Source organism: Pogonomyrmex barbatus, unplaced genomic scaffold (genome assembly GCF_055798465.1).
Source record: "Pogonomyrmex barbatus isolate J1 unplaced genomic scaffold, ASM5579846v1 scaffold18, whole genome shotgun sequence".
In the NCBI taxonomy this organism is placed as follows: domain Eukaryota; kingdom Metazoa; phylum Arthropoda; class Insecta; order Hymenoptera; family Formicidae; genus Pogonomyrmex; species Pogonomyrmex barbatus.
In genome coordinates this window covers 5660790-5678316 of record NW_028297114.1, presented here as the reverse complement: position 1 = coordinate 5678316, position 17527 = coordinate 5660790, and the positions used below count along the sequence as shown (strand labels likewise).

Sequence of the window (17527 nt, the reverse complement as noted above, 5' to 3'; positions counted from 1 at the left end):
TTTTTTTTTTGTTTTTTTAGACGCAACGGCCCCGCAATGCCACGCTCCTCCTACGTTATGATCGAGTGATCGGCGCGTGGTCGTCGACGATACAATTACGCATCTCTCAGAGTATAATCTCCGGCTCTGTTAAAACGCGCGTACCCGGCACGCGCGTTGCGAGCGCACGGCGTCAGGGTCGAATCAAGGCGGACGATTCGGAGAGAGTTCGTTCGAGAGCGCGCAATAATTTTAATCGCGGCGTCCTCAGTCGATCGATCGACCGACAGTGAGGACGCGTCCCCTCGCGAATGAAAAAAACGGAACGGCACCGAAAAAGATCATAAGGATGATGCGGGAGAGAAACGCTCTCGAGTTCTCGTCCTTGCTAACTATGGGAACTTCCGGAAAGCGCTTGTGATTCAGACGAAAGTACCCGCTGTGCCGTGCGTTTGCTCGACGCGGCCGACGACACCGCCTCGACTCGCGACCACCCCCTTTTTCTTCTTTTTCTTCATCCCATATTACTCTCTCTCGTCTTGTTTAAATTAATTATCTCTCTTTGTGTGTGTGTGTGTGTGTGTGTGTGTGTGTGTGTGTGTGTGTGTGTGTGTGTGTGTGTGTGTGTGTGTCTCTCTCTCTCTCTCTCTCTCCCTCTCTCTGTAACCATCGTTCTTCGCGCTACTATTTACAATATACAACGTGTTGTGCATCCTTCCTGCCCTAATTTCTTACGACGGCGCCGAGCCGCGCACGCCCAATCGCTTCCCCATCGACGGCTGCTCGCTTGACACTTTGCTCTTCGCTTACGATTACTTCGGAGTGGAGGAATCCGCGACGAAATCGATTCGAATCGGTTCGCGATAATGACAATTCAAGCTCCATTCACTAAATTAAAAAATAAACATCCTCGAGCGGACACATCGTCGACAATTTGATCTTTAGTTTTGCAAACACGAGCAACGAATGCTCGTGAAAAGTTGAAACGAGTAATTGAATTATTCACGCTAAGAGAAAAATATTTGTATATTTCTGTCAAACTTTATACAATCGACGAAATTCGCAACAATTTTGAATCATAAGCCGGAAAAATCGCTCAGCGAAGACGAGAAAAGTGCGAGAATTTCGACAAGTGCTACCGAATGGCCAAGGAGCCAAGGCGTCATAGGTACGAATGAAAACGAATCTCGTCCGAATATTCGCCGCTTCGATGAGGAAGAATCGATCGCAAGCCCGTCCCCGCCTTATATTATTTACCAAGATAAATATATACATATATATGTATATAATAATAATAATATAATAATAATAATAATAATAATAATCTTATACACATATATACGCACACGCACATGTACACGTATACGCATACATATATATATATACATCTTTCTTCTTTAATATATAATATATATCTTATTTATATATATATATATATATTTTCTCAATATTAAACTTATTATATCCTCTTTTCATTTCGCTTAAACGTATCTTCTCGCGCTCGTGTTATTTATACTATTTACAAAACGCCTCCGTCTGGCATCCCGTTACAAAAAAAGGAAAAAAAAATATATATATATATACATATAGAAAGGAAGAAAAAGGAAAAAGGAGCAAAAGGAAGAACGGAAAGGAACGCGATAATCGCCAGAGTGTCGTGTCGCATACGCCGCCTGTATGCACGTCGGCGTGCCGAGGACTCGCGCTTAACAGCCGTAACTTTCTCCCTTCGGCGGTTTTTAGGCACTTCACGAGATACGCGTGTCCGATCGCGAGCTACGCGTCGGCGTGATCGCGAAAGAAGGAAAATTAAAAGGGGGGGGGGGGAGAAAAGGAGAAGAAACTTCACCTGCGCCGATGCCGGCAGCGCTCGCGCGTCCGCTTTCGCCCGTGCGTGGGAGTCTCGATGATGCTGGACCGATCGCGAGGATGGCGTTCGCATCAGGAACGTCTACGAGATGCCATCATCCCTTGGATGAGAGGCCTCTCGTCCGCCTCTTTCAGACATTTCAGACCTTTCAAATGGCAGGAGCAAAAGCGGATTTTCAGAAAGAATTTCCTCCAGGGAGAAATATTTATTTTTTCCAGATAATTGTAGGCCGGCTCGCCTAATGCTGATAAGAATATTTTTTTCTCTCTTTTCATCATCCAATTGTCGCTCATTTATTACGATCGCGATTTACGATCGCGAGACGCTGCTGGCGCGGAAGATTTTCAGCATCGTTTACTTTTTTTCGTTTCAGAAATGCGATTTACAAATTTTTGCGTCTCTTCGGGAAGGTACCCCTTCCCGAGTGGGGAGTTACCCCTTCGGTCGGGATATATTAATATCAATTTTTACTCAGTCCCTCCCGAAGTGGAGAGGCGGGGGTTCAATTTACAGAAACGTAATGCGACTTGAGACACGCGCGACTGTACGAATCTCCGCTTCCGGTAGCTCCGCTTGGTATCGTGGAAGAATAACGCGGCTGCTCCACCGAAAAACATAGTGAGTCAAAACAAAGTGTTCCTGAAGTAATGAAAGATGGCGATTTATACTAACTCATGGAATACTCTCAAAGAGAGGATTACGTTAAACTAGATGTAATTATAGTAAGAAAATCTCGAGAAAATTGCATCGTCCCGTTTTTCCGCGGAGCAGTCAAATGCACGCCGAATCCTTCCTTCAGCGTACAATGATCGGAGCGGGGTGGAGAGAGGGAGGGGGAGGGGGAGGGGTGAATCGGATCGGAAACGAAATCGCTCGCTGATTCGCTTTCAGCTCGTCCTGATCCAGTCGGCAGGGTGTCCCGCAATTACGAACGAGCGTGATTGAGTATTTTTCTAATTGTCCTTTCCCCTCCCCCTCTTTTTCCCCTATATATATATATATATATATATATATATATATATATATACAGAAATTTCGCCAAATTTATCATCGGATCTGGCGGAATTCAAGTTCCACTGGTAAAACGCTAACTGGCGAAGAAACACGGCCAGGCGGATCGCTAATGACAGTCGGGACACCCCTAGAATCCGTAAGACGAACTCTCTCGGTCGGAAAGGAGTTTGCTCTTTCGCTTAATGGCGCTCGCTCTTTCCCTGAGAAATGCGAGCGACCTGCATCTTCCGCTCGCGAGCCCCGCGATCGCCGGTTCACCCGCCGTTGCTAACGTTCGACGCCCGACGCGCATACAACGCGTGCACAAAGGATTCGTGTGTGACACTCTCGCGCGGTCAGATGCATCGATTTGTACGTACGCTCTTTCCCTAAATTCCTCGCAACTCGTTTACAAGTAATATTGCTCGTCGTTTCCGCGGAGAAATCGCGCGGAGAAAGGGGAAGGGGGGCGGGGAGAGGAGCATTCTCGTCAGAGAAGAACGTTTTGGTGAAAGGGGACGGAGAAGGTAGATGAGCGGGGATGGAAGGGGGGGGGATGGGAAGGAGGTAGAGACGCGTGTGAGAGAAGGTGTGCTGATAGTACATGTGCTATCGTACAAAGTAGAAAATGGAACTTGAGGAAGGATTTTCGAAGGAGAGCAAGAAGGGGGAGGGGGGAGGGGAGGAGGATAAGATAGTCGACGCGCGATTTGTAGGGTGGAACGAAGGTGAAGGGTCTCTTCTTTCTCGACGATTCGCGTTTACGCTTAAGAGCTTAGACTTAGTAAGTAACGCATATTATATGTATATGTATGTACAACAAGTACCTGGCATACCTCGCGTATATCTCCGTGTGTATGTTCATGTAGATGTGTCCATATGTGTCTGCGTGTCATATAAGATTATATATATATATATATATATATATATATATATATACATATATATATATATATATATATATATATACATATATATATATATATATATATAATTTTATATATATATAATACGTATATAATTACAATTTAAATCAACTCTATATTGTAATAATTACATTAATCCTTTTTACACACGCACAAACATACTCACACGTACACTCCCTGGTTTTATCTCGCACGCGCACCCCCGCTCGCTCGCATTCACCTTCTCGTTTAAGTAAATTAGTCGTGTCGATAAATTATTATTATTATAACTCTCTTTCGTAACGTTAGACTTTCTTAAATCGTTTAGCTTTTTTAAGTATAGCTGCTCTTGGATTCGTGGACGTTGAGGGTGAGATCGCGCACGGATCCACGCGAGAAGATGCGTCCGGGGTCGAGCGGGATTTTAAATCGACCTTAACTCCGTTTTGTCTTCTTCACGCGCGCGCACGCCGGCCACTCTCTAATTTATTATATATCGTGTACATACATACATACATACATATATATATATATATATATATATATATATATATATATATATATATTATATAAATATATATGTATATATAATATATACATATGTATGTATGTATGAATATGTATGTGTATATGTACATATGATACATTCAAAAGAGATCAGTGGCACGCAGTGACCACCGTGCGACGATCCGAAGGGGAGAACGTTATCTCGATCTCTAAAATGCAGGTACATTTGTCGACATCGTACGTCGAGACACAAGATATCCACACGAAGGCGCCGGCGTCTCGCGTTAATCTCCTCGAGACGCGTCATCTATCCTTTACACATACACACACACACACACACATACACACACGCGCGCGCGCACACGCACGCATACATACATACACAATGCGCGATGTGGCCTGTTGCGCTCCACTCACAATTATTTCTCTCCATGATTTTTCGATGATAATTTCTGGCATTGAAGGGACAGATAGTCTTTTTTTTTTAAAAAAGGATGATTTTTTAAACTCTTGTAATAATGCATTGTGTAAATGTCTTTTCTCTTTCTTTTTTTTTTTTTTCATAAGAAATTTCAATATTTTTGCATTCATTTGTTCGAGACTTTCGAAGCTTAATAGTCATCGTGATAAAATAATTAATGCGGAGTTCGCATTTAAAATCGAGTTACATCGGCCCACATCATGCATTTTAGGGTTAATCCATTGCGTTGAAGCTTAATGGACTTTGAAAACCTAATGGACTACTTTGCATGCTTAATTTTTACATTTCAACTTGCCATTAGACTTTGTGATTGAGACAATCGTAGCATACCATCTCGCTGAATCGTGACGGTAAGAAATGTCGAAAGAAAATTCTAGATTGCTACCCGTAAGAATTGCCCATTATATATAGACTGCTATCTTAAGAGAATATCCGTGTTAATTTTACTTAAGAAATACGCGTCGTTTTAAAAATAAACAAATATATTTGTATATACGTTTGCATATGTATATTCTATAATATAAAAAAATCAAGACAAAAATTTTTCGTGAGACCATATTCATAAAATCACTGAAAATAATTCCAGAGATCATATTCATACAATCATATAATTTTCCATCATCATTATATGTTGTAATTCCAACGCAAATGTTTCAACCCTTTGTTTCTCTCTCTCTCTCTCTCTCTCTCTCTCTCTCTCTCTCTCTCTCTCTCTCTCTCTCTCTCTCGTTCTTTTACTTTCTTACAACGCGTAAACAATCGAGGCCCAATTGCACCAACTCGATTCAACTTGTTCAGTGAATCGCCGTATCTCTGAAAATTAAGATTTTATCTTTAATGTGGGACGTTGCAATTCGCGTCCAATAACAGATTTTTAATAACAGACGAGAAAAATGTAAAGACAAGCATTTTTCCATTATTAACGTATCATACACGTATAATCCGATTAGATTTTTTTAACAAAGACGAATTTTTTTTCCCGTATCTTTTTCATTATACAGACATTCGAACAAGCGGAATTTACGCTGAACTGCGCTCATGTGGTGCTCAAAGTTCCTCGGGATCGAGACGCCGACGTCTCCGACTTACATCGTATCACGCTTACGACGACAGGACACGCGTCACGACGACCCCGAGCGACGGATGCTGCGAGCGATCCGTGTAAATTCGGTATGCGTTCGGCTTAATGTATACCCGTGTCTATGTGCCTGTATATATGCGCGTGTGTGTATGTCCAGAGGATAGAAGCATCAGGATGCAGCCATCCTGTAGCACCGTATGACTTGCGTGCACTCACACTTGCGCGTGTCTCTTCGTGTAATATAGGCCACGGCGGTCGTATATGTACTGTCTGTCTGTCTGTCCGTTTGTCTGTGTGCGTTTGTATGCGTATAGATGGATACGCGCGCGCGCGCGCGCGCGCGTGTGTGTGTGTGTGTGTGTGTGTGTGTGTATCGAATGTGTATGGATACGTGTTCGTGTACGTATATATGCGCGGGTAGCGTATCGTCGTGATTATCATCGATTGCCCGCGTTCCTCCCAGAGACGCGGACCCCGACATCGCATGGCGTCCCATGAAGAAAATCCACCGGACAACCTGAAGCTGCGAGTTACGAACGAGAACGGCGAGGGAGCGAAAGCTCCTCAGGCCGGAAGACTTTGATCGCAACGTTCTCGTTAGTTTTTCCAGCCTCAATGAGGAAGCTTCCTCGTACTCGACGTAGAGTTGAGAGTTTTCTCTCTCTTTTTTTCTCCTGTCTGTCCTCTCAAATCTCTCTCTCTCTCTCTCTCTCTCTCTCTCTCTCTCTCTCTCTCTCTCTCTCTGTGCGCATTCTGTTGTACATCTTAATCACCTTTCCGATGAGGACTCGCGCGTGGATTCTCGAGTACAGATGCAAATGGAGGAACGTTACTACCTCGATCCTTCTATAGAATCCTACGTATCGGATCGTTATTACGCGCTTATTGAAGGGTTGATGATTATCGACACAGTGCCTCTCTCAACTCTCGAGGTGTACGTGCACGTGTAAATTGCACTTGCACCTGGTCTCGAAATTCCACTGTGAAGGAGATGATACACGCGTGATCTCGTACGCGGTAACTCGATACGATAAATTCGCCGTCCGAATATTTCGTCGGGACACCAGATCATCGCGAGTAACAGCACCTGTCGGCACGCGGACAGTAAAGGCTTTCTTCTCTTCGTCTCAAAACCCTTCCCTCTCGCTCCCTTTCCTCCTCCTATTCTTAACCCATTCGTTAAGCCCTCAGAGCGCTCTATTTTGTCTGCACCTGCGGATGCCGCGTGTCATGACGCGTCCGTCCCTCGGGGAGCAGATACGTTGGGAGACACGATTAGCGATAGCAATAATAGTAATAGTAGTAGTAATAGTATTAGTAAGAGTAGTAATATAGTATTACTAACGATAGTAGCGATAGTAGTAGAAGTAACGATAACGATAGTGATAAATAGTCGCGGGAGGAGTAGTAGTAGAAGTAATGGTAACGATAGGATCAGTTGTAATGGTGGTGGTGGTGGTGGTGGTGGTGGTGGTGGTGGTGGTAGTGGTAGTGGTAGTGGTAGTGGTAGTAGTAGTAGTAATAGTAGTAGTAGTAGTAGTAATAGTAGTAGTAATAGTAATAGCGGAGTGTGGTAAAAAGAGCGGAGGAAGAACGAAAGTGTCACAGAAGGTTTGTATCAGTGTACACCGTCAGTGTGACCGTTTGCATGTATGTATTTGCGTGTACATGTGTAATTGACGCGATAATAAATTAATGCGAAACAGAAAAAAGATGGCGGCTCCTCGAGAGTCGCCGGCCGGACGTCGAGCGCTCCAGAGGGTGGGCGAGATTCCGTATTCGATCATGCCTCTCGCCCGCGCGCCTTTCCAGAACCCGCGGCATGTGACTCGCGCGAGCTGCGTTGACAAACGTCCATTGCCGCGGATTTTACTTGCCCTGCGGCGTTAGCGGATAGAAATCGATGAGATGACTCAACGACGTCAAGGTTGAGGGCTATGATCCCACGCACATCAACGATTCGTGCGTACTACTGCTGCTACCAACGTTGCTGACGCCGGCGTTACCGACGATGTTGCTATTGCCGCAGCTGCTGCCGCAACTGCTCCCCGATGACATCAAGTGTTGCTGTTGTTGCTGCTGCTGCTGCTGCTGCTGCTGCTGCTGTTGTTGCTGGTGTTGATGATGATGCTGGTGATGATGGTGATAATGATGGTGGTGATGATGATGATGTTGTTCCTGGGTCGTCGTTGTACTTCTCAGGATGTCGTCCGTCGAAAGAGGCGTCAGCTTCCACCCGGGCATAAAGTCCAGGTCGAGATCGGGTCCAATGTCCACGTCCAGTAGTTCGTTGTTATTGAGCGGGTCGAGCGGCGACTGGCTCGATAAGGATAGCACGCTGCCCCAATTGATCGATCGGCTGTCGTCGCTGTCGCCGATGCCGGAGTCGACGTCGGTCTCGCTCGACGACGTGGGTGGCACAGGGAAAGGCGTTAACCTGCCCTGTTCGGGCGGTTGCAGTTGAGCGATCGGCGCCGGGACGACCGGCTCCATAGGCGGCGGACTCTTGTCCCTTTCCATTTCACGTTCCAGGTGTCTCAGGGTATTGCAGATCAGCACCGATCGGTGGAGACTCGGATCTGGAAACTGGCGGTACCTGGCGAGTTTGCACATAGAGATATTGAGCACGGCGAGTCGCCGCTGCCTGTAACAGGCTCGGCCGCGCCGGCACCAGCTCGACTTGGAACCTTCGCAACACCGTTCGTTCGCGCGGTAACTCGAACCAAGCTCCAAATAACTCTTGCCGTTCTCCTCGCGACGTATCGTCGGCGGCTCGTAATGATGAAGAGCGCCCCATTGCGGCTGAGATCTCGACAGCTGGCTATAACCGTTGCTGCCGATAGGACTAACGGTGGCGCGTTGATGATGATAGTAGTGCTGCGTATGGTGATGCAATTGCGTCACCGTAGACGAAGCCGATGTCGATGGTGACGCCGACGATTGTTGCTGCTGCTGCTGCTGCTGCTGCTGCTGCTGTTGTTGCGATTGCTGTTGTTGCTGCTGCTGTTGCTGCTGTTGCGCCTGTTGCGGCGACTGGGAAGATGGATGATGCTGCGATGGATGTTGTTGGGATTGTTGCGGCTGTTGTTGCTGCTGCGACTGCGGGGAACTCGTCGTCGTTGACTGACACGGGTTCGTCGTCTGTAGACAGGGTGAGCTCACCTCCATCTCGTAATACGAGGTCGATGTCTGATTCAGAGGTGGCCCATAACCGTCGTCCATTGCCCACCAGCTACCGTCCACGCGTCCGAGCTTCGACGGACTCTCTCCTAAGTCCATGTGGAATTCCATGCAGCCGACACCACCCTCCAATTTGCGTTTTCCTGCCGTCGCCTGCAGACCCATCATTGCACAACTCTGAAAGCAACGCAAAAATCGTTAACATTAGTTCCACGTATCTCTTCTATTCTTTCGTGAAAAAAAAAAAAAAGCGCAACTAACTCTCAAATTATAATTCTATCATTTTGCGCATTGTGCGACCGAGATTCTCAAGGGTCGGCCGTTATCTCGACGTATTCGTCGGTGTTGATGCAACAAAGTCGAATGAGCGCGCTTAGCGCGACGCTCGGAGGCGAGAGAGTAGGCAAGAGAGGACGTGACTCAGACGCTCGGCACTCCGTTGGAGCGATGGAAAAAGTGACGTCACGCGACTCCCTAGCCCTGCCTGGAAGAAATCATCAGCGGAACGCGGACGATCGCTCGCTGGCGAGCGGACCCGGCCCCAGACTGCCTTCCAGCGGCAGTATCTCTCGGAAACGGAGAAGCTCGTAAACGGGACAAAGAGAGGCTATATCTAATTTTTCGATCTTCAATTTTACAAGAATTTTACTGCTGCAAAACAGCTGGGGAACGAAATCTTTTCTACTTTTAAGTGAAAGGCAAAGTTTTAAGACATCTCGGAGTTATCGAGTTCAATTCGATCAAAAACTTATCTTTCTTATTAGATACCGCCGGTTCTCTCTCGTCTTGTTTGTTTAATAATGAAAGTCGCACGCGTTCTCTCGCGCGGGCCGGGAATGAGGCCGAGACAAGAGAACGCCGGGATTATAATTTCTCCAGGTCTCGTCGTCGATCGTAGGGCGGGTCGAACTCGCGTGCGTATCTCGGCGCCGCGGACCCTACGAAAGCGGTACCCACGCAGCCCGTGGATGATTTACGCGCGTACGAGGTCGCGCGAGTGAAAGTAAGTAAATAATCGTTCCTCCCTCCAAGCCCTTGCTCACCTCGGGAGACGGAGAGACGCGTTTCTCCGTTGGTGCGAGCGAGAACGCGCTCTCGCGAGCGTGAGAAAGAGGGGCCGGGAGTAGGGGGAATTAGAAGGGTGAGAGCATGAAGAGCATGAGAGAGAGAGAGAGAGAGAGAGAGAGAGAGAGAGATGAGGGTGGGAGGGGAATGTATCGCCGCGATAGCGTGCTTGGTTGTGCTCGGAGATGCCGTGAGATGTCACCGGCGACACGTTTGTCGGCTGGCCGAGTCCACGTGGCCTCCACATGACGTTTGATTTCACGGAAAAAGGATAGAGGGGAAAAGAGCGAGAGAGATAGATACACCGAGAGACAGAGATTTCGCTCGGGACTACCCCGAGAGGAGAACTGAGACGAAAAAGTAACGGTCGACGCAAGGTCGACCGAAAGGGGTAATGTTTGGCTCCTCGGACACACGGACGCGTGAAATACACGAAACGAAGACAGAAGACGCGAGTCTCTTCTCCTTTCTGCCTCTCCTTCTCTCATAATCGCGCGATTAATCTCGTTACCGAAGTCGATTATCGTCTCTTTGACTTTCCTCGCTCCACTCGATTATAGAGCGAATTGCCACTTACCAAACTTCGATAATTCGCGCAACTTTCATAAATTCGCATTAGAAATAGTTGCGGATACTATTTCTATACTGAACGTTTCCAACTTACGGCTTATCAAGTTTAAAGTATCCTTTTTTTCTTCCTCTGAGGAAAAAGGCGCGTCCTTCCTTTTACGCGATACGCGCGACTCCTGAAACGCGACAACTGCAGAAATTATTCCGCAGCGTCTCGATAATCGAGATAGCCTTCGGCTTAACACTTGCGCGCTTAAGCGGTATCTACAATGAGATTTTAAGGCGTAAGATTCGAGAAATTGGCCAATCATAATCGATCTATAGAAGAATAATCTTACCTCTTAAAGTCTCTATTATAGACACCTCTTTCTCTTTCTCGTCTTTCCCGAAAAGTCGGAAACCGCCGTGGCGTATATCTTTTCATAAGCCAAAACTGATAAGAAGTTGCTACGAGGCGCTCGTCGTTCCGCTGTGCTGGGCGGCCAGCGAAGTATTAAGTTTCATTAATTTTCATATGCATAGGTGTATATTATTCGACCGCGCTGGCGGGCCGCTCGCGACGAATAAAAACAACGACGAATAAAAACAACGACGCCGCGTCGCGCTTGTGACGTTTCGCAAGCGAGAGAACGGGGGCGACCTAATAGCTCGGGGTACAAACGTCACTGCGTTTCCATCGAACGCGGCTTCCGCACGTCGGATTACGAGCCGCGCTGAAGCAGACTCCAGGCTGCGGCGAACGTTGGATAGACCCACAAGGCACTTGCGCTCTAAAAGCCGATGCGAAATAAGAAATTTCAAACCCGATAAAAAAATCGAAGAAGCGACCGAATGGATTTCAAACTCTCTTCGCGATTTGATTTATTTTTTTATCTCCTATATTACGCGCTGGCGTAATCCTTTCGTCCTGTTCGGCCTCTCGCGGCCGAAGGGGCACGTGGATTTCCGCGTAATTTTATATACTCGACCGAGAGCGACCCAGTTCTTCGTCTTATCGGTCAAGACGGCGGACCTCACCGCCGAGAGTTTTCTACTCCCGGCCACGTGGTAGCTACGTCCCTGGCATGACTCGAGTGTCTCTAGCGAGCAACGGCTCGCTCTTACGACCGCGCACATCCGCCGGCCGTAGCGGCCTACTTGGAATATGACTCGCTCGCGGAGATTCTCCTTCCAACGCGACGTGGTCAACCGGTCAGCTTCGAGCTCCGAGGAACGTTCGTGGAATCAACGCGGAGGAAAAACAACGCGACGGATCTAATCTCGCCTTCGAGCGTCGAGAGAATGACGCCAACTCTTTACCAAACAACTTTTCTTTCTTTCTTTCCTTTCCTTTCCTTTTTTTTTTTTTCTTCTTAAACTAAAAGTGACATTCGGACTGGGACTTTAGTCCACTTTACGCGAGTCCTCGAGTAGAGGATCCAAGTTAAGCGCGATAGGCAAATTTGTGACGAATGAACGTAATTAGATGATCGTTTCGAGAATGTATCTTGAAAGCTTCGCTGCTTGGAACGATATCGATTGTACTTCGCTTACTATCAAATAACGAGCATCTATGATGTGATAGTTTTATTTCATCCATCGCGCTTATCGCTGATAAACTGTGCCGCGCGAAGAATACAAATCGCTCCGTATTGTACGATCCGCAAGGTTTCAGATTATCGCGTAAGAACACCGCGTTTCTACCCCGTAGCGAATGAATCTCTCCGCAGAGAATCCGTCGCCCCCGCGTACCGTGGAAAGTGCGTTGGGAGGGAGACAAACTCGCGAGAGAGAACGAGGGTGTAACGCGTAACACGCGGGTTAATAATTTCGTCGATCGAAACTTCGCCGTTGTGTTTCTCGACTATCTTCCACGGGGGAAGGGTACGTACTCGGGGGGGGGGGGGGTACATACTTGAAAATTTCGGCGAAACTTGGCGAACGGGGCGCGCGCCCGACTGCGGATGCGGCCGTAATCTCCGGCCCGTAGTTTCCTCCTCTTACGTGCGATATTTGCGAAGCGTGACCGGGCACTTGTTGAATCGACAACGGGAAACGGGGGAACAAGAGGACCGGGGGGGAGGGGAGGAGGGCAACGGAGAAAGGAGGCACGAGAGAAAGAGAAAGAGAGAGAGGGAAGGCAAAGCGTAGAGAATAGTGCGGGAGAAAGGGGCAGGAGAGACGGATGGACGGTGAGAGGTAAGATGGTTAGGGAAAGGAGGAAGCACGGGGAAAGAGGGGAGGGGGGGAGGAGAGGGAGAGGAGGGACAAAGAGGTACAAAACGCGTGAGAGGAGGAACGGAGAGGGTGACCGGTGCGAAAGAGGGTCAGGGGTGATTGAGGAGAACGAGGGTGAGACGACGCACAGATGGGACAATAAGGGTGAGGGAGGAACGGGGGAAGGAAATACACTGGAAAGGATTAGTTGTACGTGGCGATAATATGCGGTTCTTAACCGACCGTAAATCAGAGTTGAGAGTGGCGCCACGCCCCGACGCTCCTTTTCCATTTGTGAAATCCTCGCGAGTTGCATCTCGCTTTGTAAATCTCTCGACTCCGCGACCATTCAATTTGCGGGAATTAATATTGGACTTTTGAGGCCTCATGATGTCACGGATCAAAGGTGACAATTGTCCCGCGACGTATCTCCGGAATTTGATTCTTTTTCCTTGTGTAGATCGATTCTCTCTCTCTCTCTCTCTCTCTCTCTCTCTCTCTCTCTCTCTCTCTCTCGTGCTCGCTCGCGATTCATTTAACGCACGCACATTCCGACACGTGCGTGCGTGCATTCCTCGATTCTCTCTCGAGGCTGAATAATTCTAAGGGCTTTCCGCTGTTTCGTCGCGTCCCGATTTTCGCGAGCTGCGCATAACTGACTTCGATATCGATACTTACAAAAGAAGTCATAGATTCCGCTCGACAACTTTGATGTCGAGTGATAAAACGGCCGGGATTCGCTACGAGCGAGCAACAGGCGTCAAGCGAGCGAGGGAGGAATAACGAAAACACGGGGAATAAAACCTGGCGAAGTTTTATCGCGGCTCGAACTCGAGACGAGTAGGTGCGTGGGTAATCCGAGGCGTCGCGGGATTTCGGTAACCGCATAAATCGTCGAAGAGTACACAAGCGAGGGAGGATCCATCGTCACAGAGAGGAATTCGTCGCATCGGTGCGAAACGTGGATGGACGTAAAAGCGTTAGAAGTAGAGGAGCCTCGCGACGAATCCGACGTAATTGGATGACGGGAGGTAGGCGGGCCCACGCGATACAGGTAACAATTGGCCGATATATAAAGCAGAAGTTGAAAAGCGTCGTAATCTCGGCGAGTCTAACTTGCTTGAGAGGCACAGAAGGCGTCAATAATACCATTTCTCGCTTGAAGTTACTTCCGAGTCCAGATTGCGTTGTATCTAGATATTTGCGACTGTATTTTTATAACGTGACCGTTAGAGTGTTTTCTAAAAATTCATAATAAAAGCAAGAAAATAATAAAAGTTATGTTTGAGAATTATATGTTATTACTTTGTTTCAAATGCCGACGTCGGACATTCGACAATTATGACATACGAATATTCAAGTATGATGTATCTGACTCGAAAATAATCAATATTTGAACCGAAAAGATATCACTGTTTTGCCTTCACGAATGAAGGAGAATTCGGACTATCATTTACACGCGTTAATTCAAGCGCGCGATACGGCAAAAGCGCAGATGGGAGTTTGGAGAGGTTCTAGATCTCACGGAGCGTCGTCGGCGCGCTTAGACGCCCGGTGGTGAGAGCGGTTGCGCTAATGAGCAAGAAATAACGGTGGTGACGACAGCGATAAAGCCATTGGCAGATTGGTCAACGATCGCGCAGCAAGGAACCGAGTGACCAGGAAACGCAACGCAATTCAACGCAAAACAAAAGCTAGAACGTTACAAAAGTTAGCGATTTTATATATATATATATATATATATATATATATATATATATAAATATATATATATAAAATAAATATGTATATATACGCGCGCGCCGTTCTCGCGATGCGCATCTGCCGTCGGCTGAGAAAGGAGCGTTTTTGTTAGCGTGATGAGCGCGCGCGCGCGCTCATCACGCTCACACGCGCGGCAGTGGCGCAAGGTAATAACGGCGCGCGGCTAGTAAAATCCTAAGTGGAGAAGGTTCACGGTGGATCCGGCTCTGCCGGGCGATGAGGTAATGTTTGCCTCGACTCGACTCGACTCCGGCGCGGCCGGCCGAGTCGAAGCTATCTAGCAACTCGCACACGGCAGTGCCGACGCTAGAAATCGCGACGCCTAATCTTAAATGTTTACCGACGTTGGCTAAGACTCAATCTTTTCGTCAAGAATAAATCTGCCACTGCGTGTTGCTCGTTTACGAGAAGCGACTGTACCTATGCGAGGTTTTCTTGCCTAGCGCTTCATTCAAACCGACGAAACATTAGAAGTCTCCTCTAATTATAGCATTTTATTCGCATAATTCGCGTTATGAAGAATATCCGATTATTTCCGAATTTTGTGAAAAATTAAAATTAACTTAGCAAATAATCAACTTAGCACATATGTGTCGGTAATGTAACGTAAATAAAGTAAAGAAGGATTAACGAATGTGTGAGTGTGATGTGCTTAGAAAAAGATAGATAATCTTTTCTTGATTAACGTAAATGATATTTGAACAACATCCGGAACAATGTCACTCGAATCAGCTTGAATGAAATATTTGTAAATGTATGGAGTTTTAAATGTAAAATTATTATTACTACACTATTATTATTAAGTGGAGTAATTAAACATATGTTTTAAAGTGGTTGGAGTGGATAACATCATTTTCCACGTTCTTTATAATTTGACTTATTTTAGAACATTACTCATTATATCTAAGATTCTTCGGAAAATATAATCATAAATAATCAAAAATATATTGGCATTAAACAAACACATATTAAATAAATTCGTCGAGTTTCACTTTTATTATTTAAAAATATTTAAACATAAGCATAGCAATTTCAATTAATTTCCAGAAATATAATAAAATGTTTAATGTTTCATTAAGGAAGGATGTTGGTAATGTTAAGGTTCCTGGTAACATTAGTTATATCGATACTTGGAAAGCAGCCAGGACAAAAGATGCCTTTCAGCTTGTCTGTGCTTTTAAAAAAATATCCTTTATTCTTTCTTTCTCTCTAACAAATGAGCATACGAGCATCGCGTCATGCGAAAACTTAAAACGATCTACGCACGTCTAATGTTGGTTGGCTTCGTATTTATATTTCTAAATTCACGCGAGCGCGAGAAATGTTGCCGTCTTCCGCCGGCCCTGCGAACGCGCTTCGAAGGCTGAGTCGGTCGAGAGACCAGTCGCTGGTAGATAAAAGTAGTCGATGTATATGTGGTATCTGTGTGCGCGTGTGTTTTTACGTGCGCTCACACATGCACACGCCCGTTGATATCGGCGGTGACGCGCACTCGGCGATGGAACGAGCACGAGCGCGCGCCGATATCACGTATATATATATATATCTATATGCATATACACAAAAATATACGCGCTCGCGCGCTCGCACGTTGTCGTGTGCGTGCGTGAGTAATGCCGCGCGAGCGTGACGTGTGCGTGTATGTGTGTACACGCGCGCGCGCGCGAGTTGAATTTTCTGCGCCGCGTCGGAGCGACGTTGGCGCGCCACGGTGGTCATGACAGCATGACGTCAACCGGCCGTGTGTTATTTTCGAAAGGGGACTCGACGGTGGCGGCGCCGTACGGAGAAATTGCGAGGCGACGTAAACAGCCGGAGCACGTCGCTATCGGACGGAGGAACAACGAGGCGAGCTCCGGGCGATGCGAAGCGAGCGAGCGAGTGGAATATGTCGAAAGGACTCGCTCGGTTGCGTCTTGCGTGGATGGAAAGTATTTTTTTTTATTAAGACACGCAAATCGCCACGACGAGAGCGAGTTACGAGAACGTCGCTTTATGTAAAATAGTAAAACGAGCTTTATTTTTTTTTAGGCACGCATTTCGTCTACTAAAGATTACGATTGTGAAAGCATTTCTTCCCGGAATATCGGCTCATTCTTCCTCGGTCTTTCTTATCTTTTATCTTTTTATTTCCAACGATATCTTAAATCTGTCGTTATTATCTCTGCGATTTTACTTTTATACTTTGCGATTAGTTTCTAAGATATTAAATCTGAATCTAACTTCCCCTCCTTGTAAAACGTTTGAAAATTAATATGTAAAATTTAATAATTTAAATATGAAATAGTAGCTCGGAAATAATAAAATCGGAAATAATAAAATTATATTTTGTAATGTGCAGTCTTCGCTTGATTCAGCCTGAACGATGCTAATTAAATCAGTAAATTACAATAATGCTAATAAGAGTTAACATAATAAGACGTACGTTTATGAATTTTGTATGTATTTAATAGCAATAATATAAAGAAGACATTTCGATCTTCGTTTGAATTCTCGATACAAAATCAAATTAATATATTGACGCATGTTAAAAAAATACAATAAATGAGAAAAGAAGAAATATCGAATGCCGAGTAAAGTTCTGTGCGATAATAAAATAAAATATTTCGCAAATCGCAATTGAAAAAGCGTTAATCTTTCATGTATCTATCTCTTTCTCTCCCATTTCCTACGTCTTGATACAGAGACCTATTCGCATCCTGACGTTTCCCTTTCGTCACAGCTATCACGTGCGCGCGACTGGATCGAACGGCCCGATTTGACAAATGTCCTCGGGGACGCGACCGGCGGTCTTCGGGTTTTACGTGAACCGGGGCCAAGGTCGAAACGCTATCGCTCTACCAGATCGCTCACGTTAGCGACGCAAAATTCAACCAAATACGATACATCTAAATTCACATTAATTAATTCATCATGTAAAATGGCCGGGAGTGAGA

General features: G+C 46.2%; 1 protein-coding gene across 4 annotated transcripts in view; it reads right to left on the bottom strand.

The window, feature by feature from the left end:
- Window positions 1-5419: 5419 nt before the first annotated feature.
- Window positions 5420-17527, bottom strand: part of tara (SERTA domain-containing protein 2 taranis) — a 103266-nt gene continuing 91158 nt past the window's right edge. For 3 of the 4 annotated variants that reach the window (XM_089075276.1, XM_089075278.1, XM_011646178.2), the window contains one exon: window positions 5420-9173. In XM_089075276.1, the coding sequence (XP_088931402.1) occupies window positions 7752-9173 (1422 nt within the window). In that variant the 3' untranslated portion in view covers window positions 5420-7751. Of the gene's footprint in view, window positions 9174-9257; window positions 13428-17527 lie in introns of those variants that run through there. The other variant, XM_089075279.1, reaches the window with a different exon arrangement.